This window comes from Anarrhichthys ocellatus, unplaced genomic scaffold (assembly GCF_004355925.1).
Source record: "Anarrhichthys ocellatus isolate YVR2014 unplaced genomic scaffold, GSC_Weel_1.0 scaffold52, whole genome shotgun sequence".
NCBI lineage: Eukaryota > Metazoa > Chordata > Actinopteri > Perciformes > Anarhichadidae > Anarrhichthys > Anarrhichthys ocellatus.
Genome location: NW_022280082.1, coordinates 1,701,225 through 1,728,754, shown reverse-complemented (window position 1 = coordinate 1,728,754; position 27,530 = coordinate 1,701,225). Strand labels below are relative to the sequence as shown.

The following is a 27,530-nucleotide window of genomic DNA, read 5'->3' as shown; positions in this document are numbered from 1 at the left end:
GACAGTCTTGAGCATGAAGTTTATGCACTTATGCATGTTGATAAAGAGAGAGAGAGCTGAGAACACATCGACGAATCCTCACACATTTATTTTAAAAATCAGCAAGTAGAGCTCTAAAGTCTCTCTGCAGAAAGAAGTTGTGTTTCAGATGGTTCCAGTAGTAAGGTGGCCTGTTTTAAGACCTCTATAATTGCTGCATTATCAGATTTTTTTTTTTAGATTTCAGATTTTACAGCAATTCAAATAGGCTGTATCCTGAATTGGAGAGAACCATTTTTCCTATCAGAGCTTTTTAGGAGAAGAATGGAGTCATCCTTTTTCTTTGCCATATCCAGAAAAAAATAAATACCAAGAAAATGGCCAATGCCTGTGCACAATAGAGGATTTTCAAATCTTAATTATTTATATATCGAATAAGAACGCACACGGTAGGCGTTTCAGTCAAGACGCAGGACCATGCACTTGGTGTTTGTACTAAACAGTGGTTTGGTTAAGTACAGCTGCAACCGTTTTTTTTGTCTTCCGGTTCCCATCCATCCTTTTTTCACCTCAGTATCCCGTTCAGGGTCACAGAGGGCGTTGGTGCCAATCCTAGCATGCACTGTGTCATCAGTTCATCACAGTGCTGTCTTTTATTCTTTCACTAAAGTTCAGGTATGGAAACGGTGCAGATGTGAATCTGCTCTCTAAGCCATTGTTAGTCATCTTACCCTCGTTTGTTATTGCCCCGCGGCACGTGTTGATAGATGAGGTTAGAATACAGTGAATAACTACTGACAGTTGTTTCCTCCATGAGAAGGAGACATACAATGAGTTCTCTGATTCTGTTGTTGCCAGGCTGGGTCCAGATTGAGATGATGACTTCCTATGACTCCTCTGACTCACATTGTCTGCATCGTGGATCCAGACCCCCATATGTCTCCCACACGTGATGAAGTGAGAAGAAAAATCCCGCTCTGTTTTCACGGAAAATACGGCTGATGAAGTGTTTGTCTAAAATTGAACAAATGGGAGTGATCCCTGTCAGGTTACCCATGAAATTTGCCCTTATAATAAAGTTTATGCCATTTGTGAAATAGGTTGAAGACACAGGCAAAGACCAAAAACACAAAATATGGTCAAGTTAGTAATCCAGCACTGGCAAAGCCGAACACGATAACAACTGAATGTGCACAAATACCACAAATGTACAACACTCGATAATGTAGCTCATTTAGAATATAATAAATATGACTTCTCCCGTCAACATCACTATTCATGGCTTGTATGATGCACATAAAATTGTCTATTTGTGTCTACATGCACGGGCATGTTGCATACAGCTGCAGAGTATGCAGTCTGTAATTACCTGCTAATGTGTCATTCGCATTAGACAGAGCTGTGACCCCTGATGGCTGTAAAATTCCCCAGAGAACAGCCCGGGGCGTTCTCACACCGCATTCAAGCTGAACTTTCAACTCTCATCAGCAACTCAGAGAATAATGGCCACATGCATGACCATGATGAAGACACACACATGTACATGTGAGTGTGACTCTTATATGTAGAGTATGCAAGCAGAAAAAAAACATTCTGACAAAAGAAAAAAACATCATTTTTTGTGGCCACTTGGGGGCAGCGGCAAGAAGTTGTGAGCACAACACAAACTCCTGACAGAAACGACTCTTTAAGCTATAAGTCGAAAGTATAACTAAGTTAACACTGCACAACTTTCAAAGTCCACAGATCGCCGTACTGTTCACATAACACAATTACTGATTTCATGTCTGACCGGCGACAGGGGGTCGTACACGACGAGATCGTTCAACGGGAATAATCCAAACTACGTTATGTCACAAAAGGACACGCGAGAAGTGACACGGGGCCATGCTTGGGGATGTTGTCATCTTCACACGTTTTTTCACATAATACCCTGTTTCCACATGTCCTTACTTTTTCCCCGACGTCAAATAAGTCACCGTCTTATGTTTATTCATGTAAACATCCAAAACACGAGCAGCAGCAACAGCTGCAAAATGCAAAACATAGCTCACACAGGTAGGCTACAGGTCAAAAACTGTCGGCGAGCAGAGAATCAGGGCTAAATTTGTGTAATATTGAACGACGTACTAGTTGCTAAAGGCTCCACTATGTTCACCAGCTATTCACTTTACCGTGACTGTGTGCCATTTGGTGCTGAACAGCGAGCAGTGAGTTCTTAGTGCTTTTTTTCTGAAAACTGCTGCCTGCTGCTCTGAAAGTGGCGCTATTAGAGCGGCGAGAGTAACGCTGTGGGCCGGATAGCTAAACAATGACCTGAAACTCTCTAGAGCGCTGTAAATCAGCAGGGTGCTGCGTGATAGTTCTCTGTGGGTTAATCAATTTGAGTGACTTAAACAACTCTGGCCTGGTGGGCTGCAGGTCTCATTCACTGGTGGAAACACTGCCTCAGCTATAAATGATCATGCTTTGACACAGAAACCTGTGAACAGTATGGCTTATTAATGAACAAAACAAAACATAAAGATTACTTTAAGATCATAATGGGCTTTTAATGGTCATGTTGTCTTTCTTCAGCCAGAGCAGGCATCCAGCCCTGATTTATGTACGCATCGGCCAATGAAGGAATTCCCCACTGAAGTCCCTAACAAGTGATTAAACTGAAGAAGATTCCCAGGACTGTGTGGGGGAATTTCCTTAAGAACACTTGACCATCAGAACAAAGGAGAAAGGCGGACATTAGAGTCGGATCCTGGTGTTTGGAAGTGACCTTTGTAACAAGATTAGAGAAAATATCAGAGAATTATTATTCATACAACAATAATCATTTTATATAATTTGTCATCAAAAATAGACGGGACTCAGAGCAAAGAGCTGGATTATTTAAAGCCCTGGCAGATTTGAAGTTGTGTGTGTTCATTTTGCTACATAAAAATAAATACCACTTTCTTTTGAAACAGTAAATTCTTCCTATATTCATCGGGAAACTCAAATTTAATTAGAAATCCAATCAAACAGCAAGTTATTAGATCACCTATCCCAATTTTTTTCGATGTGACAATGATGTGAAAAAAGTCAACATCTTTGTCTTCCGACTCTGTTCCTCATCATTTAGCACCCGTAATCTCCCAAGGCTTGTCTAACCCTCTGAGATAAGTCTGGCTCCTCAGTGTTAGCCTTCCCTCTCCCAGCCGTCAGGTGTAGTGTGTCCGACAGCTTTATTCATGCAGTAACGCCAGCAGTGAAGTTCACGCAAAGGTAATTAATCTGGAAACCTAAGGCTGCTCCCCATTCACAGCGCAGTCAGATAATTACAGCTACAGGCCGTTGGGGGTACGAGGGCAATGAAAGTGCTGAGAGACAGACCTAAATTAGAGACTAAAAAGTTATATCTGAAGTTTTTTTTTTGTTGTACCCTCCAGAGTTTCATTTGCTCTTTCAACCAGCTGCCCTTTGTGGAATGGGGAATGAAGGTTTTAAATTGCACTTTATTCAAAATGAGATCAAATCTATTTAAAAATCATTACAAAGGAGTTAATAACCATTTTCCTCCTCCGACCCTTTACGAACGAGATGAGGTTAGTGGCGGTAGAGGTGTGGAGTTGTGTAAATGAACCGATAAAAGAGTTTAGATAACAAGGTCACAGTTCAAACCTGGAGGCCATGACCGCATAATTACTATTTTTAACAACTTGTTGTTCGGACAGTTCACAACATCTGTGGGATTCCAGACCAGCTTAGATCCATCTGCCAGGCATCAGACAGAGAATAGTGCAGACCTCTTCAAATTACTTATTGGATGAAGGTAATTGCTGAAAGGACTATCTTGTCATCACAACCATTTCACCAACAGAACTTTTTGTGTGTTAGTGACACACAGCCATTGCAGCCTTCAGGCTGTTCTTCAGGTATCGATTCGTCTACACCTAGACACTGAATATTTTAATGCATCATTAGTCGCTTTATTTAGTTAGGTTTTTTTAATTAAATAATATAAGAAAAAGAGAAATAAAAGACTGTAAAAAAAATAATAAGTATAAAGAATAAGCAGCCTGACTTTGTGGAAACATGTGATTCTCTGTTAGAGGGTCTCTAGGTCGACAGAAAAGCATGTTGTTCAAGTGTATTATGCGTGATGAGCGGTAACATTTTGGCATGGAGATTTTTACATAAAACTCATGGTTATCAGATAGGACTTTGGCTTTTGTAATGATTATAAGAAGAGAAAAATGCTCAATATCTAGTTGTTTGATACCTTTTTCTGTTCACTGTGCATACAATGCTTCAACAGGTTTTCATACATGAAAGAATACATAGTAATAAGCGCTTCAGTAGTTTTGGAAGTTTGAGGAAATGCCTCAGTGTATTCACACTGAGTCACTTAAAGTGAGAAACTTCACACCCACGGCCTCTCTAAATAAACATCCGGATGTAGGGAGAAGTCCTTCATGTGGGTGTTATGCCGCATATTCACTGCATGCATGGTACGGCAAGGCTCTACTAAACTCGCTCTTTTTTGGTTTTCCGCTGTAACACCTGGTACTTTTTTTTTGAACACCTCAGTCGTGGTCCCAAGTGGAGTTAAAACACTGCAATCTACTGATTGGTCACTAAAATCCTCACTTGCGTGACACAGGAAATCCTGCACAAGCGTACCATTTTTAAATAGCCAAGCTACCGTCAAGACCGAAATTTTGTTATTCACTTAACCCAAATGTAAAAGAAGCAGTGGATCTATTAATCTAAATGGAATATAATATTCATAACTATGTTTTTATTAGTTCATAATGTTACTAAGAATTGTTGTGTTTTTGCTAGCTTAGAATGAGCCTTATGTCTACATAGTGAGCAGGTTGTCATCACAGAGCCATGTTGTACCGCCATGTTTCTAGCCCAAAACGGACAAACCAAACCCTGGCTCTAGTGAGAGCCTTTCATGTTTTTATGTTACCTTAAGGCCACCGTAGTTCTCCGACATGCTTGGAAAGGGAGGAGGGAGCAAAGGGCTATTCAGTTTGTACCTCACCATTAGATGCCACTAAATCCTCCACACTGCTCCTTCAAGAAAATGGCCGCCCGCAAATCTACGGCGTACACTACAACATACGATTGACAAAACTGCAGACGTTCCTCTGGTTGCTGATTAAAGAATTCAATGAGTGTCGTGTTGAAGATGATGTCACAGCCGTTTCCCGTGCCGTCGCAAAGGTAATCAGCTCAGAATACCGAATAAAGAAAAGGACCTGGTGTCAAAAGTCAATTGAGTTGAGAAAAGCTGAACCATGCAGTTGAAATTAAGCATAAGTGCATCTCCAAGTGATTTGGTATTCAGAGTGTTGCAGGTCAGGATGATGAAGATCAGCTGCAAACATAAAACATTTTACAAGAAGTGATAAACATGTCAGAAGTTGCAAAACCTATTGATTGGAAAACTGTAATAATAATAATGAATCATCTGCCAAAGCAGAAACAAGGGTCATGGTGAACTATGAAGACCGCCAAGAATCATCAGACCCCATGAACCTGAAAAATAATCATCTATCTTGCAGCTTAATAGTGTCTCCTAATGTATTCAAAAGCAACATGTTAATTATTGTACGATTTTCATTGAATATCATATCTCAACGTTCACAGAGGAGATCAGTCGAATCAACATCAGTGATAAACTAGCTCTGCAGGGTATCTCATTGTGAAACTTCTCCCTCCTTTGGTCCTCTGATGAAAAGCACGGCTCGGCATCCTGCTAATACTCTAATTAAAGCCAAACAGCTGCACAGCTTGCTCCACCACATAATCACACCACATCCACCACAATGGCTCTTCCGTATTTATAAGAAGATTATTAGTTAAAATAGCCTGAACATGATGTGTTTTATAAAGTAGAAGGGGGGAGAAAGATATTGTTCAAGAAGGTCAGAGAAAACCTGTGGTTTAATGTTTACTGAAAAAATACAACAGTTCTTTAAAAGCAATCTTTAAAGCACCTGATTATGATGTTATTGGAATACATTGCTGGGATATGGCAGGAGCGGGTTTGGTTATTAGCAAAAATGAAAACCAAATGATTGATATTGATGCAGTGAAGGGTTTAATCCAAGCACTGACTGTAACAACCAGCTATCATCACAACACATATGCACATCATAATCACAGAGTTTATTTATTTTTAACATGACTGATCAAAAATCAATAATATCATAAATCAACAAACATCTATAATACAGTTTCAAGCATGCTATCTAAAAGCAAGGGGAGTGTGTGTGTGTGTGTGTGTGTGTGTGTGTGTTTGTGTGTGTGTTTGTGTGTGTAGAAGAGGGTGGAGAGAGGGAAAAAGAGAGAGAGAGAGAGAGAAAGCAAGATGCGGACGTAGTTGCGTAAGTGTGTGAGTGTGTGTCCTCTTGTGTGTGTTAGTTTGAAAAGAAGAAGCACTCAAAACAAGGCAGATCCTCACCACAGCAGTAAAGAACAGCAACTGTTACCTTATCACTCAGAGGCCCGACTGGGGAACTCAGATATGGAAGGTCGCCGCACTGGACCTTTAACTAATAAAGTACAGTTTACCGACTTTACTCACGGTGGCTGATCTAAACACAACACTATTACAGCATCGTGGAACAACACTATTACAGCACCAACAAGCACAACAATTATGTTACACAACACTGAACGGGACTCAGTGGTCCGTGAAATACACAATAACACGGTAAATAGTACAGTTAAACTTAAAACAAAACAATGTTACAAACACACTATGACCTATCCCCTAAGACCGGGGAACGACCCGCGCTGTGTCAGCGGGTTGAACGGCAAGCTGATTCTCGTCTGAGGACGGAGAAAACAGCGAATGTCGACTTGAAGAATCCAGGAATTCCATGATCTTCCTTTTGCAGGTTAAAGTGGCAGAAACCGGGACAAGTTATCCATTTCTCCTTCAGGATCCAAGTGTGTTCTTCAACACAAAAAAGGCACCAACGTTGTTTCACCCCCTTTTAGCGACGTGAGTCGCATGGATGGCGCGGGGTGAAGGTATTCGCCGGTCTATAGTCTTAGTGAAGTCATGGCTGTGTCACAGGGACAACCCAGGGTTCCTGTGACTCTCGTGAAATGAGGCACCAGTGTTGTGATTAGAACAAAATCTCACACTCAGGTGAGATTCTGTCGCCTTTTGGTGCAATTTCGCAATCTAGGCTTTCAAAATGACATGCACGCCTCTCTCTTTGTTTCAACCACATGGTGAAGTCCCAGCAACATATTTTGAAGTATTTTTGAGACTTATTTCGTTTGATTCCATGAAAATGGTAGAAACCTCAAGACCAAATGACAGACCCTTATACTAATAAGCATGTTATTGAAAGCTACAGTACAAAGAAAAATCAAGAGTTGAACCTTTTTGCAAACAAAGGGACTCCACATATGCTGTCTTTTCAAATAGAAAAATGCACATGTTGAGGCCAACCAGCTGCAAATGCAATCAGCCGCCGTTGTTACATGACCCGATGAGGGGTGCCAAGATGTTGAGGGTTTTTGCAGGCCTCATCTGAGAAGTGTCTTGAGTAGCTGTAAATTAAACCTGTCATTGCCATTGATTCAGACCAACACATCCTCCCGGAATGCACCAAGTAGCTGTGCACAAGTCAGGCTTGAAGTGACGAGACCAGGTTCAAAGCATGTCCCAGAGGGAAAAGCATCTTGGAAAGTTAACACACTTTTGATATTGTAACATATCAAAGGCAATCCTCTTTTGCACAAAATGTGTCATATTTGATACTTTTGATACTTTTGCAATGTATGTACTTGTCTTCAGACATAATCAGGGTCACAACGTTCTGTGTGAGTATTCACACCATTCACTACTCACACTTTTTAATATCTTAGAGAAGCAATAAAAACTGAGCAAACCACATGGTCAGCCTTCCCCCAGGGGATTCTTCCACACATTAAGGTCAGAAAGGATCTTGTACTTTGGCAATGTCTTTGACCTGCGACTGTGATAGTACTGCTGTCATTAACCAACATGACACTTCATTATCAAAGGATTCATAGTGAATTATGGCCCTACTGTATGCATATTCAGTTTGCAGGAGCAGCCTGAAGAAGAAAACAACTGACAACATGTGGATGATATGTAAAAGTGTGGTATGGTTTCCTGTCAGGTCTCATCAACACGTGTACTTAAAATTACCTGAATTTTCAAATGCTGTTTTTTCCACATCAACATAACAGATGCACCTGATAGTTTCCTGTTTAAGTGACTTGATGTGGGTTGAAACTGCAACCACAAAATGAGTATTTGTCTTTGGTGTTCATGATGTTTGCTTTCTGTATTATTGTGCTCTCAGACATTTCATTTTGATTCATTCATACCTTTTCATTGCTTTTTATTTCTATGTAATTACATTGGCTGTTGCATTCTTTTCTGTCAGATTTACATTTGCATTGGATATATACAGTATTTGCTTGCCTCTTCCTCTGCAAATATAGGTTTTGATCCATTACACATAATCTTTCCAGAAATGGTGATGTAACACATTTGTATTTGGCTTGCAGTGTTAACACAAGCCATAAAAGGAAAATCTGATTTAAATATTGACAAAGAAACAGAAGACTACTTGCTGAGAGTGAGCTAGGTGCTAGCTACCTTAGCTTAGTATAAAGACTGGCGGGAAACAGCTACCCTGGCTCTGTACAACGGTAACAAAGGTCTTTATTAAACAAATGAGACATGACATGAGACATGAGATTTAGAAGTGGGTGTTTCAGAGAGTCCGTTACCTTCGGACAGAGCTAGCTGTTTTCCCTTGTTTCCAGTCTTTACGCTAAGCTAACCGGTTGCTGATTGCAGCTTCATATAAAGCATGCAGACACAACTGTAGTCCCAATATTCTCATGAAACAACAAAGCAAATACACATATTTCCTTTAATAGTCTATTTCCTTGAATATGTGTTCCCAAGAATCAGTTACATAAGAGGTTACTGCACTTAATTGATGTCCTCATATGATCCCGAAAATCCCCTTATTCTCTGCGCTTATAATGATAGTAAAAAAAAAAAAGAGTGTGGAATTGTTCTTAACAACCAGCTCATATCTCTTGAAGAAGCTACCAAAACATACCCAGTCTGTGTGGGTGGTTGGTGTGTGTAAAAAAACATTGAAAGAAGGTTAAAACAGAAACAAAACATTCACTCCACACAAATACTGCTGCTGCTCTCCCAATGGCCAGTTAATAATAAATGTAGATGCAGTCTGGTAATGGCCCAACCTCCATGCATGTGAGACTGCTGTTACCGAAGTTCACCTATTACAGACTGCAGGGCAGAGTTTGCCAAGTTCCTTTAGAGTGGAGTTATGTCGACCACTTTCCAGGTTGTGTAATTCTCTGGATTTGCTGTTGGACCCTTGACCTGCACTCTTACACAACACAAAGATGGATATTTGAAAATGTTGCCAGCTGCGTAACCCTGACTCATTCAGACTTTGTGCTGCAGTGACCCACCAGTCCCTCCACTGAACCTCCAGCAGGTTTGGCAACAGTGATTAGACCAGCTGTACATCTTAATAGGCCTTCACTGTCTTGTCATACTAATGAGTAAACGCTTCATCGCTCAGATGTTTTGAATCAAAACTGGCTTAAGTCTTTTGGCATGTGGGTGTAGTCAAAACATGTCTGGACACAATGCACAAATTTAAAAAAAATATTGTTGCACACTTGGTTGCAAACAAGCACTTTTAACTGATTGCATGGTGTCTTTGTCTTTTGCAGCAAAACCAAAAATTCCACTGGAACTTTTCTGACACCACCTCTGCTTCACTATCTAAGTGTTAAATCTGAGCAGCTGTTCCACTGTGTGACTCTGTATGCATACAAGAATTCCTCTCTGCGTGTGTATCTGCGCAAAATGTAAATGTGACACCCAGCTGCAGCAGCTTCATTCATACAGGTGTCATCTTGTCCAGGAAAGCCCGTCTTAGGTTACTGGACATTGTCAGAGCAGGTGCAATGAATTATCTTCCTGTGCACGCCTTTGTTGAAGGCTTTTTTCCTGTAATCTACCTTTACATCCTTTCTTTTCCCTTTCTCCAGCCTCAAGGCAGGATCTTGACTTGTACAAACTGCAACATGACACTAAAAGAGTATTACTTTCCTTAATGGTGAAGAGGTTTCAGCGGGATGAGTGTGTCTCTGAGTTAATAGGAGGTGAGAAGCCTTGGTGGCAGAACCATGGTAAGTAAAGAGCGTGTTGTGGATTAATTCGCAGAAGTTAAACAGCTGATTCACAACTAACTTAGTTTATGTCAACATTTCACAGAAAAGGGAAGTAGAATTACCACAGTCCCAGGAGTGAATGCCAGCCGATGGAAGATTTGCGGTCACATACAGGCCCACAGATGGTGACTGATAGCAGCTGCATTAACATAAAACTTTTCATAAGTGTTTTTCACACTGCACCCTTATCTGATGTTACTGGTATGTTGTAATTTCCATGCAAATGCAGCATGTGTCACCTGGAACACCAAAATATTTCTATTCAAAAGAAAGTACAGAGAAAAGTCCCTTGTATTGCTTAATTTTCTTATGTTAATAATATGCTGCCAGTAAATCATATAAAATATGAAAAGGTCACATATCAGGGTATCCAGATTGAGCTAACAGTAGGTTGTGAAGTGTCGCGCCATCATCCTGTCTTGCTTTTGTTGTTGTGTTCAGTAGGTCTGCCTATTGTCGCTGCTTCGGCAGACAATCCTTCAACTTTATTGCCAAACTACGTTCAACTGTTGTATACTACAGACCATACAGGACAGGTCATACAGCATCCCTCAGTGACTATGCTCGTGTTCAAGGAATAGTTTAACATTCAAAGAAATACACTTATTTGTGTTTTTTTTAAAGAGAAGTATGATAACAATCTTATGCCTTTGGCTACGGACCTAGGATGTGGTTAACCTAGCTTAGCATAAAGACTGTAGGTCAGCCTGGCCCTGTACAAACTCCAAAAATACACCTCTTGAGCTCACTTATTAACATGCTATGTATTGTTCATTTAAATTGTACTCAAACAGTAATGTTAAAATTACAATTTGTGGTTTCACAAGGAGTTATCCAGATTATCCAGCAGCCCAGCACTTCTGTACAACGTGGGTTGAAAAATACCATCAGCGAGCCGAGGCTTAAGTAGAGGTTCCTATACGGGCACGACGAGGCAAATATGGCAATCTCACAGTGACGACAAGGTTAACTCCAGGAAGCTGCCAACACTCACTGCACCTAAATGTGATTTGGTTTATATTTCTGGCCTATATAGGGATTAATACAGCAAGCACCTGGTGTGCACTGCACTTACACAGTAATAACGCACAAGAGAGCATACACATTGGATGGTAAAAATACACCACCACCATGCCTCAGAACATGCAGCAGCTCAGACTTGCTGCTTGTGATGATACAGTACAAGGGCTGTTTTGGTTCTGCTAAAGGATGTTGTTGCAATCTTATTGTTACATGGGTCACTGCAGAGGTCCTGCCTCTGCCTTGATCCAATTAGGCACTAGAGAAATGAGCAACAATGAGATGAAGCATCTCTCTGCCGTCAGTGGAATTTGTTTCTGCCGTATACTCCTGGGTTTCTATTGGAGCCATTCAAGGCTCTATTTCATTCCCATTGAAAAAAATACAGAAAAGGAAACTGCTCCTGCTTCCCCTTGACATTTATGGAAACCACAGCAGATTGTAGTGTGTATAACAAATTATCTAGGTGATGATTTTCTGGTGATTTATGAGAATGACCTGAAAGTGTTGGTCCAATAAACACTTTGTTTTCACGAATAACCGTGTTCGGTCATCCTCAAGGGAATCAATGCTGTATTCATTACCGTAGTGTGACTTGAACTTCTGAAGCAAGACTGGAAAAGGTTGACAAAACTTGAGACCAAACAGCCACACTGTGCCACACCCATCATGGTTCTATCCAAACAGTAAATTCTCATACAGATATAAAACTCTGTTGTAGCACAAGTGTACTGGACCACCCACATTTATGTGAATGCTACACATAATGAGATTAGAAATACACAATAAGTATAAACAGGAATATTATGAGGGGTCAACGTCGGTTCTTATATAACGTGATTGTGGGAAAAAATTGAACAAAGTTGTTGTTTCTACACATTAAACAATTTGTGCAACACACAGTGTGAACAAAGCAGACGGAGAGACGGAGCAGACGGCCGTGGCTGAGAGTGTTAGACGCTCGTCTAGACGGCGAGCAAGATCCTTCCCGTCATTGTTGGTTGGCATTGAAGGGCTGCAAAACAGGAAATAATATCTGAGGAAAACATACAGCTTATGAGCATTAGAAAGTCAAAGACACGTGCCACAGAATCCAGCATTTTAACATCATTTTAAGCTAAAGTGAATTTAAATTCTAACACTGACATGAGTGTTTTTAACAAAGTTTGTTTCACATACTTTTTCTTTTCTTCACTATAACTTGCTGCAACATACATTTCTTGAACTTGCACCCCCAGAATGTTTTTAGATTGTCCAAGATGAGGTACAACGTCTATGATTAGTCTGATAGTTTACAGAATTAAGACTAATATTTAAACCTTAATCTTTTGAATCTGTATTTTAAATACCAATCTTTTTTTTCAAAATATGATTAAATTTACATTTGAATGGTCTGTCAGGGATACCAGTGTCAGGTTTCTGAATTAGTTTTGATCATTGTTTATTGGAGTAAGTCATCCATGTGTGGAATATGACATGTCCTCATGAGGGGGGAAATATCACAGATTGTTATTGATGGTCTCTTCCGCCATCTTGTGGACACAGCACTCAGATATGAAATAGTCTTTATGTTTGCTTAACTCTCTGCTCGTTTCATTTAGTATCACTGCACAGTGCAACTACCAACACATCACAAATGATTATTGCAGCATCTGATCTCCATATCTTTGTTTAACCGTAACTATCACAGGTTTGTATCCTATTGGGATAGTGAGAATCCTGACAAAACTGTTGTTTAACATTGTTAGAAGCTGTTGGTCAATCACATAGAAATCATTCACAAAACGTTATACACACATACAACCTTGGTATTGACACCAGGGAGGAAAACAGCAGCCACACATGTCCGATATTGTACGCTGGTTGTTATCTGATCTTTCTCACGTCCCACCTGCCCTCTAACTGCACTTGTTGATACAAATAAAATAAATAAATACGTATTTTGCATTACTTCTCAAGTTTTCTTTCATTTATTGCATTTTGTGCATTTAGACGTATATTGTTATCTAATTGTTGGGATATTTTTATAAATAGCTAAATCTGCTTCCGTGGCTGTAGTACAAATATGTTGTCGTTTCATATTTTATTATTATTTCATTTCTATTTAAAACATATTGCCATAGATAGATTATAGACTGTATACAAAAGATAAGAAGCGCGACAGTTTTGTCCTTGATTTGTCCCTTTTCGGCTTCCTGACCACACGTCACATTTGTCCCCTGTTGGTTAGCAGTGAAGCTAGAGTATCAGTCGCTTATTTTATAACTTACTTACTTTAATTAAAAAACAAGAATGGAGATTGGTACGGAGATAAGCAAGAAAATAAGAGTGAGTAACATTATCTGCTAAATATGACGCATATAACCGGACTTAGTGACCGGTTAAGATTTGAATACCATATGCGTTGCTAGCTAATATTAGCATGCTAGCGTAATTTCTTAGTCGCAGAGTGGTAACGGTATGGTTTATTTTCAAGGCCGGTGGAGGGTTTGCTACATCATTTGGTAACATGTCCATCAGGCCGGTTTACAGACGTGTTAGCTGCTTTTTATCTTCTTTAAATGATAACGATACGCAGTGCTACTTGTTAGGTTTAACATGAATGATCAGCGCTGCATCATGTGTGCAGCTAGCTAGCTAGCTAGCTAGCTAGATAATATCATCTCACTGTACGTTTGGTCTGTTTCAGGCGGCTATCAAGGGCAAGCTTCAGGAGCTCGGTGCATATATTGGTAAGTGAATATGGGATGCACGCCTGGTAATCTCGATACTCCAATCACACATTACACGCAGTAATCTCTGTGTTTCCTCTCTTTACTGATTTAGACGAAGAGCTTCCTGACTATATTATGGTGATGGTTGCGAACAAGAAAACCTCTCAACAGATGTCTGACGATCTCTCCCTTTTCCTTGGACACAACACTTTTAAATTCACAGTGTGGTACGATGAAAACAGACTAGTGTATATTTATCTCAACATTACCACCAGTTCTAGCCTTAACATGTTTTTTTTTTTTTTATTGATTTTAGGCTACAGGGTGTCCTTGAGAAGTTAAGAACAGTTGCAGTCGGTAAGTCAGACTATGTTGAATGCATGATGGGATAGCTACTTATTAAATGCAGATAGCTTGTAGTTTTAGCATCTCACACAAAACTTTTCTTCCTCCACTTGAACTACATGGTTGTTGCAGAGCCCGCATCCCTAAGTAGAAATGAGCTCCAGTCCGACGGTGATACTGTGGCTGGGAAGAACCGGGCATCTGTAAGCGAGGACGGCAGAGAGGAGGAGTTGAAGGTGCTGACGGTGTCCAGCTCGCGCTCTGATAGGACTGAAGCACGCGTGTCCAGTTCCGCTCATGAAAGCAGGTGCCTAAAGCTAGAATTCTCCTTTTTGTCCTCATGTGCTGACAATGTTTGCGGTTCATTTTCTTAAACGGCACACATGACAGACCTTGCAAATGCACAAACTTGTATACCTTTTGTCTGTAACCAGGAGAGGCAGCTTGGAGAAGAGTTCCTCTCGACTTACCTCCACGGTTAAGCCCCTCATGGAGCCGCTCCCCTTGGATGCCGTTATCGACATCAAGCCAGAGATGGACGATGACCTCATCGCCGAGGATCCTGTAGAAATAGCCACCAACCATGGTCGAACACGCGGCGCAGCTAGTAGACCCACAGCTGAAATCTACAGACCGGGTCAGAGCAAGTTTTCATCGTTAAGCTCTGCAGAAACATATCGACCATCGGAAGGATCCTCTCACTCCAGGCAGCAGGACAGCAGAAGCAGCAGAACCTCCAGAACCGGATCCAGCAGGGTACTGTGATTCGATTTAACGTGTTCAGCGTATTTCTGTGGACATGGTGCCAGACAGGTGTAGGTTAGGATCCGTAATGACAATGATCTGTGTCTATGTTCAGCAGCAGCAGCAGGAGGAGCTGTCACGGAAGCGTAAGGCGCCGGTAGCGAGTTCGGTGGTGCGAGTGAACCGAGCAGCAGACGTGGACAGCGATGACGTGGAAGAGGAGGATACAGGCTATGGAGGCCGAGGCCCTTCCAGTCGAGTGTCCCTACCCTCCAAACCAGAACGCAAGTCAGTGTTCACGCCTCGTGTGCTATTTTCTAACATTATATGTTGTACTTTATTGAATTAGAGGGCCCACAGGGATTGTAATTCACTGTTAACCACAATTATGTAGCAAATGTGATTTGTCCAAGGTATTTGCATTCAGTTGGAATCCATATTTTACAGTAGTTCATAAAAGATCATAAAAGACCTCAGTGACAGTCCAGCACTGACTGATCTTTTGAATGATCAGACAGCTGAAAGTCTTTGCTGAACTTTAACATTACTGTGGTGTCTATGGTTTCAGGCCTACTCTCCCTCCAGCCAAGCAAGCCAACAGGAATCTGATACTGAAGGCCATCTCTGAGGCTCAAGACTCCATTACCAAAACTACAACCTACCCCAAAAGTATGTTTAATGAGTTGCCATGAAAATGTTGTTATTTTACTGCAGTTTATGCATTTTAGTTGTCGCCGTTATCCCTTACATTGACTTTTTTAATCCCAGTGCCACAGAGGCAGACTGTTCCTGTTGCACCTCGTACTCGTATGGCCAGCAGTGAGGAGATGACTGCAGCCATCCAGCTGGTCCAGGAGCACCTCCACAGCCTGACCCCCAGGGTTCAGACCTACACCTCTGCAGAGCTACCTCCTTCCAGAGCCCCCGGTAGGTGAAGAGTAGAGCTGGTGCAGCACGTGGTTGCTGTGCACTGCTTTAAACAATCTGACACCCGAAAGCCAGAATCCCAGTGAGCTAAACTAATAAGTTAATGTAAAAAAAAAAACAATCTGTATTTATTCCACTGATCACTCTACTGATGTTTTCCTCCCAGCTCCAGTGAGATCTTTAGCTTCTCGCCTCCAGTTGGGCTTAGCAGAGAGCAATGAAAGAAGAGAGCAGCGTGACTATGGTGAGTCTTTTTCGCGTGCCGTCTTGCTTTTATGGGGATCTTTAGAAAAGTGCTACAATAAAAAGTTCCTCTTCTTTACTGAGAACATGTAAATGTAGTAACTAATGATACATAACCCAGAAGATGCCTCATGGATTGTCTTTCGTTATGCATTAGACTGAGATGTCTGCGTTTGGGGTTTTCTAGTTGCTGAGGTCGCTGAAGGCAGCGATGCAAAACCATTTGATACCCGCTCCTTCATAGTGAGCCGGCCGCAGCTGGGAGAATCCACAACTAGAATCCAGCATCCACCTCCGGTCAAAGGGGAAGTCCAGTCTGCTATACCACGCACTGTCCAGGCCAGGTACACACACACACACACAGATGTTATGAATGTATATTCTCAGCTCTTCTCGTTTATACATGAGCGTTTCTATTTTCACACTAGTAAGGAGAAGGGTGACTCTGCAAGCCCCAAGTTCATAGTGACATTAGACGGGGTACCGAGCCCGCTGGGGAATCTCGCAGACGGTGAGATGGACTGGGATAGCGTGAGACCGGTCTCAAAGGCCACCGATGCGACTGTCCCCGTCAACAGGGGGTCCAAAGTCAGCATCCTCCACAGACTGCAGGGGAGAGTCACACCATCAGAAGGTGTGTGTGTGGGGGGGGGGCTTTGTCATCGTAATTCTTTACTGCAATAATAATCATTTACTTTCTTATTGGCGCACATTTCAAACACTGTTACAAAGTGCCTCAGTAAAGGCTTGGCATTCTGTCATCTTTTGACAGATGACATGATGGACGTTGAGATGGGGGAAGAGGGTGCCGTCTCTTTAAAGAAGCAGAAGGTGATGGAGCGCTGCAGGTTCTGGCCGGTCTGTAAAAGTGGAGACGAGTGTTTGTACCATCACCCTACGACACAGTGCAAGTGAGTATTTCTGTTATTAAACTGAAGATACGGTAATGGAGTTTTTATGGCTCGGCACTCTTTCATGATTTCTTTTTTTGTTCTTCCAAAGGACTTTTCCCACTTGCAAGTTTGGGGATAAATGCCTTTTTGTGCATCCCAATTGTAAATACGACGCCAGGTGCACCAAGCCGGACTGTCCCTTCACTCATGTGAGCCGAAGAAGCACAGCTGCTGCTCCTCCGCCCAGGCCAGGTACTCTCTCATTACATCTGTGATTCAGCACAAGCTGTTCAGACCACTATGACGCAAACTAAGATTTGTAAGAGTGTATTTAGATTCCACGGGTAAAGCAGCAACATAACGGGGATGTGAACTTCTAAACTCTTTGTGTTTACAGCCGTGCAGCCAGTGCAAACCACCAGTGTGTGCCGCTTCTTCCCAGAGTGCAAGAAGATGGACTGTCCATTTTATCATCCCAAGGTAAAACATTTTAACGTGTGGATGTGGAGCTCTGATCTGTGATGGTAACTTGAATATATGTGGGATTTGGTTAAAGTGCTTTTATTTGAAAGCTGCAATTTCTTTTGCGCTCATGTCCTCCGGTCGAGACCTTTTGCACAAAACACTAAGTCGCAGTTCTTCATTTTGGTTCTCTCATCTACAGCCTTGTCGCTTCGCGGCGCAGTGCAAACGAGCTGGATGTACCTTCTACCACCCGACCACAGCTGTGCCTCCGAGACACGCCCTGAAGTGGACAAAGACGCAGAGCAGGTGAGCAGATGGGCTAATGCTAAATTCTACATGGTTGAAATGTTTAGCTCGTTGATAACAGTATCCCTTAAAATCATCTAATGTATGAGGGGGGCTTCACCCAATAAATATTCATTCATTAATAAAAGCTATGATTTAAGTAATGTTATCATCTATATTGTACTAATTTCTGTTTGTCTCTCTCACAGCTAATAAAGTCCAGGGAGTCTGACGGAAGTCTGATGATGAAGCTTTGGAAAATGTCCGATCTGTGTTTATTGGTTTTCATTCTTTTCATTCTTCAACGGTTTCATTTCATTTTAATGTACTCTTTGGGTTTATTTTTAAAAGAATTGTTTTGTAAGATGAAAAGGTTTTTGCTGTCTCAGAATATTAAATTACTCCACAGTGAACTTTAAACACCTTGTCATTTATCTCGTGTTCTTCATGATATTGGTTCTCGCAGATGTTCACCACTGATAAATAAATAAAGTGGTTATCGAGTCAGGATAGTTGTTTTGCGCTCTACTAAAAGGATGAGATCAGGTATAAGTCACATGCGGTGGCAGCCAGTAAAGCGGAGAACATGCAACCAAACTATACAACTTTCAGTTAAAAAGAAAAGTACATGGAACCTATTTCCCTCTAGTAAGCTGAACGATTTGATTCCCTGTTAACATTTGATGGTAAACAATGAGATGCAGACACAGACTGATGAAACATGTTCTATGAATATAATGTATAAGTGACTTACGTTTATGAAGTCAAGATTTGTATTTTTTTCAAACATGTCCATTCAGATATAATAATAAGATGGAGGGGTAAAAGTGGAATTAAATACGTTCATCAACATTCTGTGGGAACAAGAGGTCTGCTAGTCCTAGTTTGTTTTATACGTGATGGTTGAGAGGAGTTGAAGAAGCAAAAACACATTCTTGTTAGCTGACATAATTTATAAAGTAATAACACAGTTGTGTTGAAATGAAAACACCAGCTGTGTGTTCTGGTTGATTCATAGATTTGCTGTGTGCACAACAGAGAGTGAACAGATAGTTATGAAGGTAAACTGTGATGCAGATCAGCCCGTTACATAATAAAGATCAATACAATGAGACTTTATATGTAAAGATGATGTGATTCAAAGAGGCATAATAAGTACATTATCTTCAGGTTATATGTGATGGTTTATGGCTTTCGTCTCTCTGAAGCTGCAGTTTTATTTCCCGCCACGAGAAGTCGCTGCAACGTGCTCCGTGATGACGTCACCGTAGTCCAACTCAAAAGCCCTGTGAACGTCTGTGTTCCTCGCCGGGTGCGGTGGCGCGCGCCTGTAATCCAAGTTGCTGGGAGGCTAAGTCTGGCGGACCGTTTGAGCTCAGGAGTTCTGAGCTGCAGTGCACTATGCCGATCGGGTGTCCGCATTAAGTTCGGTATCGATATGGTGCTCCTGGGGGAGCTCGGGACCACCAGGTCGTCTAAGGAGGGGTGCACCGGCCCAGGCCGGAAACGGAGCAGGTCAAAGCCCCCGTGCCGCTCAGTAGTGGGATCGCGCCTGTGAATAGACGCTGTAGTGCAGCCTGAGTAATACAGCGGGACCCAGTCTTTTTGACACATCTACGAACTACCTTTTACACACATACACACTACATTGTACATTTACAGCACACAGCAGCTTCATCGTTGTTTCTTTATCTCCTTATTCACATGAAAACCCCTCACAGACACCGCCTCCCCCTGGAGGACACATGCAACTACATCAACCACACTGAATACTGAGGTAGGTGCCGCTAAACTACTAAAGGAGGATTTTAATCAAACCGTCAGTTTAAATATACTGTAAGTCGAAAGCACACCACACTTCAGGCTTTCTCAGTGCTTTAATGTCGATGGTGCATGTAACTAATGTGGCACCATAACAGGCAATGTGCTTGTCCCTGCTGCCTTCCCTTGAACATAATCAAATTTAACTTTCCGGTGTTAGTTACCAGCAGCTGGGGCTATCAGAACCTTGATCTTAATCTATGATTTTTAGGAATTGTCTTCCCCGAAGGCCGTCTTTATTTGCGACAGAGTTACACATTATAAAATGGATCATTTGTGGACCAAAAATACAGTTATTGAGGAAGAGATGCCTCAAACAGATGCAAACAACATTGTGGAATAACTTGAGTAAATGTTCATTTTCAAACAAAGAAAAGCCTAAAGTAATCCTAACCACTAAGGGTGGAAATGTACCGCCAAACAGAGAGACTTATTATTTTGTTAATTGACAAACAGGTGACATTTAAACTTTCCCAGGGCAATATATTAAACATTATTACAGTTTTTGTTTGCAAAGTAACCAAAATATGTATCCACAATTGGATTAAAGTAAATTTATGTCAGCATAATACTTAAAGCTGCAGTACATGTATATCTCCGGGTTAGAGCTTGCAAATATGCAGATTTGGAAAAAAAAAAGGCAACTTTTTACAGACTGGACTTCACTGACTCATAGATGACCTTTGTTTTGAAGTGAAAACTGTGTTCTGTATAAATTAACTCACAACATGTGTAGGGTACCAGTGTTATTTTTACGGTCATCAACGTCTTCATGATTCTTCACTTTCCCTCAATAATTTGGTGCTTATTAGAAACCTCCCACAGTCATTTCCAAAGAAGAGACACCACAAATGAGGGCATCGCAGTTTGCTATCTCAATAAATGGCCCATCGGGGGTTTTTCCAAGTAAGCAGGGCCTGAAGAAGAAGAAGAAGAAGAAGAAGAAGAAGAAGAAGAAGAAGAAGAGAGACTGCTGTTGACAGTTGCTAGTGTTAATTTGCACTGTATTTATGAGGCGTCGCCTCTACTAAATTTTACTCAGGATGGATGTTGTTTGAGTGAGCGTAACGAGCTGGAATTCCGCTTGATAAGCTGCTATCCAGCCTGTTTTGTGAGTTCTCGCTGCCTCGAAGGGCTTGATTGAGCTCCTGATTTAAAAAAGGAACAAAAAGCCCTCTGTGTTTCAATAATCTCCAGATGGAATAGCTCACAAATGAAAAGCGTCATAATTCTAATAAAGAAATGAATAGATAAAAACATACTTCTTTACATGTTTTGAAATGATCACTCAACGTTTATGAGGTTTTTACGGTTTATTGAATGTAGTTTCTGAGGCGCTCAAGACCATCCCTAGCACCTTATGATCATTTAAGGTTCAGAAATAAACGAAGCCAAAGCCATAGGCTGGTTTTGCTTTTCTATATTTGTGCCGTATTGTGTCTGTGCCCTGGTTTAAGCAGAATTTGACTAATCAGCTTGTCTCCTCTTTCTTTTCTTTTTACAGCCTCAACTCTTTTGGACGGCGTTAAATGCCAAGTATTAGAAATGTCTGGCCGTGCCCAAGCTCTTCAAAATTCCTGTGATGGTAGAACATGTTTTTGTGTGGGAGGGCTGTTCTGCCAAGTAAAGCTGTTTTGGTCCTGATTCTTTTTTTTTTTTGCTAACAAGAAAATCTTGTTCTTGCATCACCAAATGCTACCTCGTGATGAGAGTAAACAAGAAAATAATACAAGTAATCACATATGCAGCTTCGCCTATTAAACCTCCTCAAACTGTACATTTTCTGGAAGATTCCCCACACCTCTACACTTATACTTCACAGAGACGTTTAAAGCGAAAGATGAGGAGGGAATTCTATAGGTGGGGTTTTCGGGCGCCCCGAGCCCTCGACACAGCCTCACCTTATTGCAGCTGTGCGCGTGGCGAGCAAAAAGCATGGTGCACTTCTGGAAATTACCATGAAGTGTGTGTAAATATTCACAACTCAGTCATCCATTTGGAGTTTTAGGATGTGCTCGTCTCTTGAGGATTTGGTCGAAACATATCATTTGTGGCTGCTAAAAGAAAAAAGAAAAGAGGAAGAGGGAATGCCCACGATGTCTAACACCCTTAATCACAAGCGAAGAAAAAGTTGCAGTTAGGTCAATATCAGGTCTTTTAGGAGAACGTTTTATTTAGATTCTGCTGCTACCAAACATGAAGTTATAAATACAATTTATTTTGACATTAAAACCTTTTTCTGAAACTGGTAATATCCACCTCATATGTATTTAAAATGTAACTCTAACCCCCAATGTTTTTTTTCTGGAGTTTACAAGATGACCTTATGTGCTTTGACTTTCCATCAGACATGTGACTTCCAGTCTAATGCAACTTACCCAGATTCTTACCAGAAGCCACATCAGATAGAGCTAATTAGGCAGACAGCTACAGTCTCACAGTGTGTGTGTCAGAGAGAGAGAGAGAGAGAGAGAGAGAGAGAGAGAGATAAAGTGAGAGAGCATGAGCGAGAGAGTGAAAGAGAAGGAGGAGTGACAGAAAGGGAAAGAAAAGAGGGAAGAAAGAGACTCATTAAGCCAAGTTCTTCTCAGCACTCGTTCTGCTACACAGACTCTCTCTCTCTCTCTCTCTCTCTCTCTCTCTCTCACACACACACACAAAACACACACACACTAAATACAAAGCAGAAGTGGAGAAAGACACACAGTTTCAGTCGCCGCGGTTGGCTATGGCTCAGGGCTCTGACAGCAATGACACAAGTTACAAGTCCCCATCACCTGGAAGCAGGCCGGTAAGTGTGCTCTTCCATCTACTTTCTCAATAATGTACCCACGTTTACTTGTTTACATCCTCTTTACACCGAAGATCTACAGATTAAACGCGACGTATTTCTCCTAAATGTGTGACTGGATGCAGTGTGTGATACATATTTAGTGGGCAACAGCACAGCCTAGTTCTTCTGTCTTTGTTAGCTCTTTTCACAGTTTCTCAGAAAAGGTTTCACATGCACACATGGGCTGCAGCCATGACTCGCCTCAAGTGTAGGCTTTTGTGAATTGCAAAATGTATCACTCGCCCAAGTTGTGGGAATCCTTTGTTTTAGCAAGTCTCTCAAACCGTGAATGATGGGGAGAGCTGTCGGGAACAGACAGCGTGTTAAACACTGTATTATTACTGTAGGTTCCTCTGCACGCGAGGCTTGTTCCACATGTGCCAGTCTCGTGCACACTGCTGCTCATTCTCTTGCTCTAGCATTGTGGAAATAAAACGGTTTTTTTTTTGTTTTTTTTTTACACAAGTTAGAAGCTGGGAGCCTCACTTGTATGTGGATAAAGGAATCCTCTGAAGCATCAGTTGTTTTGGGGTTTTTCTTCCAGCAAGGCTTTAACGGACAATTCAGAAGACGTTAGATAATGAAATTGGAACCTCTTTGATGTACAACTGACTCAGTATTTTGAAAGGGATTAGTTATTATGATACCAAGAAAATCGAGTGTTCAGGACACGAAACAGGGTGTGCGTTATACCTAAGCGATGACTCAGCCTCTCCCCGACCCTGCCCTTCACATTAGGTGTAAAGTTTGGCCTGTCTTCTGTCAAACTGCCATTGAAATAGAGAACGCCTCTATTTCACACATGAACCCCACCGGCAACAGGCAGTGACATGATCAGTCTGATCTTCACTTTCTCAAGGTTCAGGAGCATCTCTCTCCCTCTCAGTTGTGCCACTTGATGTTTCTGTCACCGCACACAAATTAACCGTCGACATTTGTGTTTTGTCAGAGCTCCTCGGATGACGCGAAGAAGGTGATGCGGCGAGAGAAGAACCGGATCGCTGCTCAGAAGAGCAGGATGAGGCAAACTCAGAAAGCTGACACCCTGCACTTGGTGAGGAGGCTTCTCTCTGCGATATATACATCATACTCTTACTCAAAAGCAACACGGTTTAACACTGACTTCTACTTATTAAGACATTTGCCACAGAGGCACAAGCAAAAGAACAGAAGTTATTACATGGTGTTAATGCAAAAAGCCATTGTTTTGCCATAGCTTTATTGCACTGCAACGCTGGATACAAATCATACTATATACTGAAGGATGTTTAGCAGCATTAGTTAGGGTTACCTTCCAAAATACTGTATAGGGTAGTGATGTTTCTGCAGCCAGCCGATCAATCGATCCAACGGCCTCTGAGAATGACTTAGTACTATATTTACGAAACGCTACCTGACCATGTGGCGATGTGTCATGGCTTCTGTTGGGCTGCCCACTTGGACGCTGCTCTGTGTGTTTGCAGAAGCTTAAGGAATAAATTAGCACGTGTGGGCAATCACTCCGTTTCTGCAGCAGAATCCAGCACCAGAGATTGCAGCGCTGAATATGATAGCAGAAGGGTGTTCGGGCCGGACACTTTGTCTGTTGCCCCCATTATTCGTTTTGTGCAGCTCGTTTTTTTCGCGTGATAGTCGGTGGTCAGTGTCGTTTCAGCTTTTACTCATTTTGACTCTTCACACGACGAGTCTTTTATTGAACGAAAACATCAAAAAGAGTGCAGGCATTTCTCAGATCTTCTTTTACTTGTGTGTGCAGCAGGTCTACGAAACACAATGACCTCTCAGCTAATGATGCAACTATCTTCTGATTTCCTTTATAACCTGCAATAGCTCTACATGCTGTCACACCAGTGCATATTTATTGCAACATGCTGACTACCTGTCCACTATCTGTGTGACTTCCTTGTTCAAGTTTAAGCCCATTTGATTTGTGTTGTACTTTACTCTGTCACCATGACCAGGTTTTGACCTTCAGAAGACCCACACTAATAAATACGGAGCTCTGAATATGTGAGAACCCCCGGTGAAGTGTATAACATCAACCTACTTTTAAAGCATGTCAGTCGCAGAGAGCACCAGGGGACCACAGAACACAGAACACATTTCTGTGGTTTTGCTGTCATCGTCTCACTAGATAAACAGGAAGGCGAATTTTCCCTCTCTATGACACCGTGGCTTATTTCCTGTTTCTTCGGTAGTATTTTTTTCTTCTGTGTAAATTGTATATCGTGGGCAGGAGGGGAGAAAAAGGCAGTCACTTCTTGTAAAGCTCTGATAGCAGTGGGCTGTATTTGGCTAAGTGACGCAAGTATGGGGTTTGCCCAGAGGTGCTGTGACAGTAAGGACCCACAGCTCAGCATTATAATCTTTCGGCCATGGTTTGACCTTTTCATTCACCAAGTGGAAGGTTTCTTCCCCCCTGCTATACCCACGCCAAAAAGTTTTTCTTTCTCGCATGCACAGTTTTGCTCTACTTTTATGATTGCCATGAGAGCTTGTTTTGGAAAATGTACTTTCGTCATCTAACGTTTAAGATTGTTTTGCTTTGTGAGCTGCAGGCAGTTTCTGTCTGAATCAGTCTTCATAGTGTTGGTGTTGAAGCACTTTTATAACGTTGTTTTACTTTACATTACAATAAAGTAGCTCAGGAAAAGTTAGGCATGCTGTAGACTTTTGGTCTTCAATCATTTCAGTATGGAAATAAAAAGACGTCGAATAGACGTAAAAGTTCAACGTTCCACTACGACAGTGAAAATACTTTTATTAATTAAGTTATGGTATTGTTTTTCTGGTAATGCAAAGCAACAATATATAATGGGCCATTGTGTCAAGTAATTGCAGGATAACCACAGGTGTAATTAATAACATTATGGCCCTGTTCCATTAAGGTGGGCAGCGTCCTGGTACTGTGCTACCTGACTTGCTGTAGAAATAGAATTGGACGATAATTAATTTTTTCACTTACACCTGTGTTTACCCTGCTATGACATGTACAAATATCTGCTGTGTAAAGGGCCTGTTTCAACTGCGTTACCTGCTGGTTTTAAGGTAACTGGACAAATAAAAAGATAAAATGTTTTAGCCAATTTAAAAGTACATTTTAGCCCATTTTACTTGCAAATATTTTCAAAAGACAACACATGTTTTATTTACTCTTGAACAACATTTTTCCAAGCATGGTTAGTCTTCAAGTAGCATGTGTGCAAAATATAAAAATGTGCAGAATTTGCTTGTGATAGACTCATATTGAACACATGTCTAAAGAACAGTGGCGCTTTGAGTCAAGGACTAAAGCCAGCGTGCTTAACAATGCTTACAATGGCAATGCTAAGATGCTAACGCTTATCATTCATAGTTTATAACGTTCACCAGCATGATCGTGTTTGCTAGTGAACACTAAGCACAGCTGAAGCTGATGAGAAAGGCATTCGTTTTGCAGGTATTTGATCCCAAACAAACATGTTGCACAGATTCAAACTTTGGCCAGAAGATGGAACTAGACGAAAAAGTCAGAGGATCACCAAAGTTAATACAAGTTAGAAGTTACTGTGGCGAAATTTACCCCGAAACCACAAATGTCAGCTTCATTATGGTGCAAGATTAAAAGTCAGGGGATCATCAAAGTCTAGGATTCAACCTCTGTTAATCTATATCAGTCTGGACCGAAGCTGTGGACCAACCCACAGACAGACATTGCCATTCATACAGCAAATACATTTAAATAGATTAATATGTTTAGGGGTCAAATATACTTTAATTTGTGGTTAAAGCATTAAAATATATAGGATATAATACTGCTTTTATGTCATTCGCACACTTAACCTCACAGTAACACCCCTTGTATCACTAATAAACAAACATTGTGTCCCTGTGTGCTTGCAGGAGAGTGAGAACCTGGAGAAGGAGAACGCTGCCCTGAGGAAGGAGGTGAAGCAGCTGACAGAGGAGGCCAAGTATCTGACCACCATGCTGAGCAGCCACGAACCTCTGTGCAGCGGCCTGACTCCTCAGACCCCCGACCTCCTCTACCCTCCTCATCACAGCAGCTACCACCACCAGCACATCACTGTGCCACACTACCAGCACTGACCTGATCGACTACCGAGGCGGCCGAGGACGTGCTGCGAACTGACGACTGACCTCAGTGGAGAGAAAGACTGACTGGAAATGTGTCTATAAACGTTAATCATTGTTCTAAAACATGAATATTGACATGACCAGCAGGTGTGTCCGCCAAACAATGACAGTATGGACACCAAACTGTCACAAACAGTGTTCAAAACTATTTATTTTGCTTGTGCTCATGTCTTTGCTTTCCCCTGATTAATATCAGTGATATGTATGTGAACTTAAATGGCTCGATGGGTAGAGTTATGAGCCAGTCCATGTTTACATTGGGAGAAAATGAACAACCTACTGTTTGTTCAGGTGACTCAGGCGGTACAGTGTTTTTGTACATTTTTAGTGTCATGGAGAGCACCTTTTGTCATCCTGTCATGTTTTACTTTCTCGTGTTTATGAATGTGTTTCATTGTGTAAATGTAGATCGATGATGCTCAGGAGATTTTGACAGATTTGATTGTGGACAAAGAGAATGTAAAGTCGATGTACCAAAAAAGAAACGTCTGTCCAGTGGAGGATGGGCATTCTATGGGTCTCGACGTGTGTACTGGTGACAACGCTGATGTGGGAGAAGACCCAGCAAAATATATTTATTAAATGTGGTGCCTTTTAGGTGATCATTTCTGACCTCCACGTTTGTTATTCATGCCTCCGTGCAGTGTTTTGTCTTTGTCTGGACAGCAGAGTGATTAAAGTCTGCACTGGGGTTTGATAACAGGGGACACTTGACAATCCACCTTCATGTTTTATTTCTCTGATGAGGGAATCCCTAGATGGCACTGTTCACCAACAGTTGAAGTAGCCCACATTAAGCACAAAAATAAACTTTTCATTTTGCCCTGAGTGGGTCAGAATTAAGTTTTGTCCTTGAAC

General features: G+C 41.5%; 2 protein-coding genes across 3 annotated transcripts; both read left to right on the top strand.

The window, feature by feature from the left end:
• Positions 1-13,463: 13,463 nt before the first annotated feature.
• On the top strand, positions 13,464-18,301 carry zc3h14 (zinc finger CCCH-type containing 14). 2 transcript variants are annotated; one of them, XM_031870365.1, is made up of 17 exons: positions 13,464-13,593; positions 13,955-13,997; positions 14,092-14,206; positions 14,296-14,336; positions 14,457-14,631; positions 14,759-15,080; positions 15,187-15,356; positions 15,637-15,737; positions 15,837-15,995; positions 16,162-16,239; positions 16,426-16,582; positions 16,667-16,872; positions 17,011-17,149; positions 17,241-17,383; positions 17,529-17,611; positions 17,796-17,902; positions 18,091-18,301. In XM_031870365.1, the coding sequence occupies exons 1-17, from the start codon at positions 13,558-13,560 to the stop codon at positions 18,092-18,094; spliced, it is 2,079 nt and encodes a 692-aa protein (XP_031726225.1). In that variant the 5' UTR covers positions 13,464-13,557; the 3' UTR covers positions 18,095-18,301. The 2 variants fall into 2 exon arrangements, with proteins under 2 accessions (XP_031726225.1, XP_031726224.1); XM_031870364.1 differs by having other exon boundaries at positions 15,184-15,356.
• A 3,992-nt stretch (positions 18,302-22,293) lies between these two features.
• batf (basic leucine zipper transcription factor, ATF-like) lies at positions 22,294-27,432 on the top strand. Its single transcript, XM_031870335.1, has 3 exons — positions 22,294-22,493; positions 23,485-23,589; positions 26,418-27,432. The coding sequence occupies exons 1-3, from the start codon at positions 22,431-22,433 to the stop codon at positions 26,622-26,624; spliced, it is 375 nt and encodes a 124-aa protein (XP_031726195.1). The 5' UTR covers positions 22,294-22,430; the 3' UTR covers positions 26,625-27,432.
• Positions 27,433-27,530: the final 98 nt, after the last annotated feature.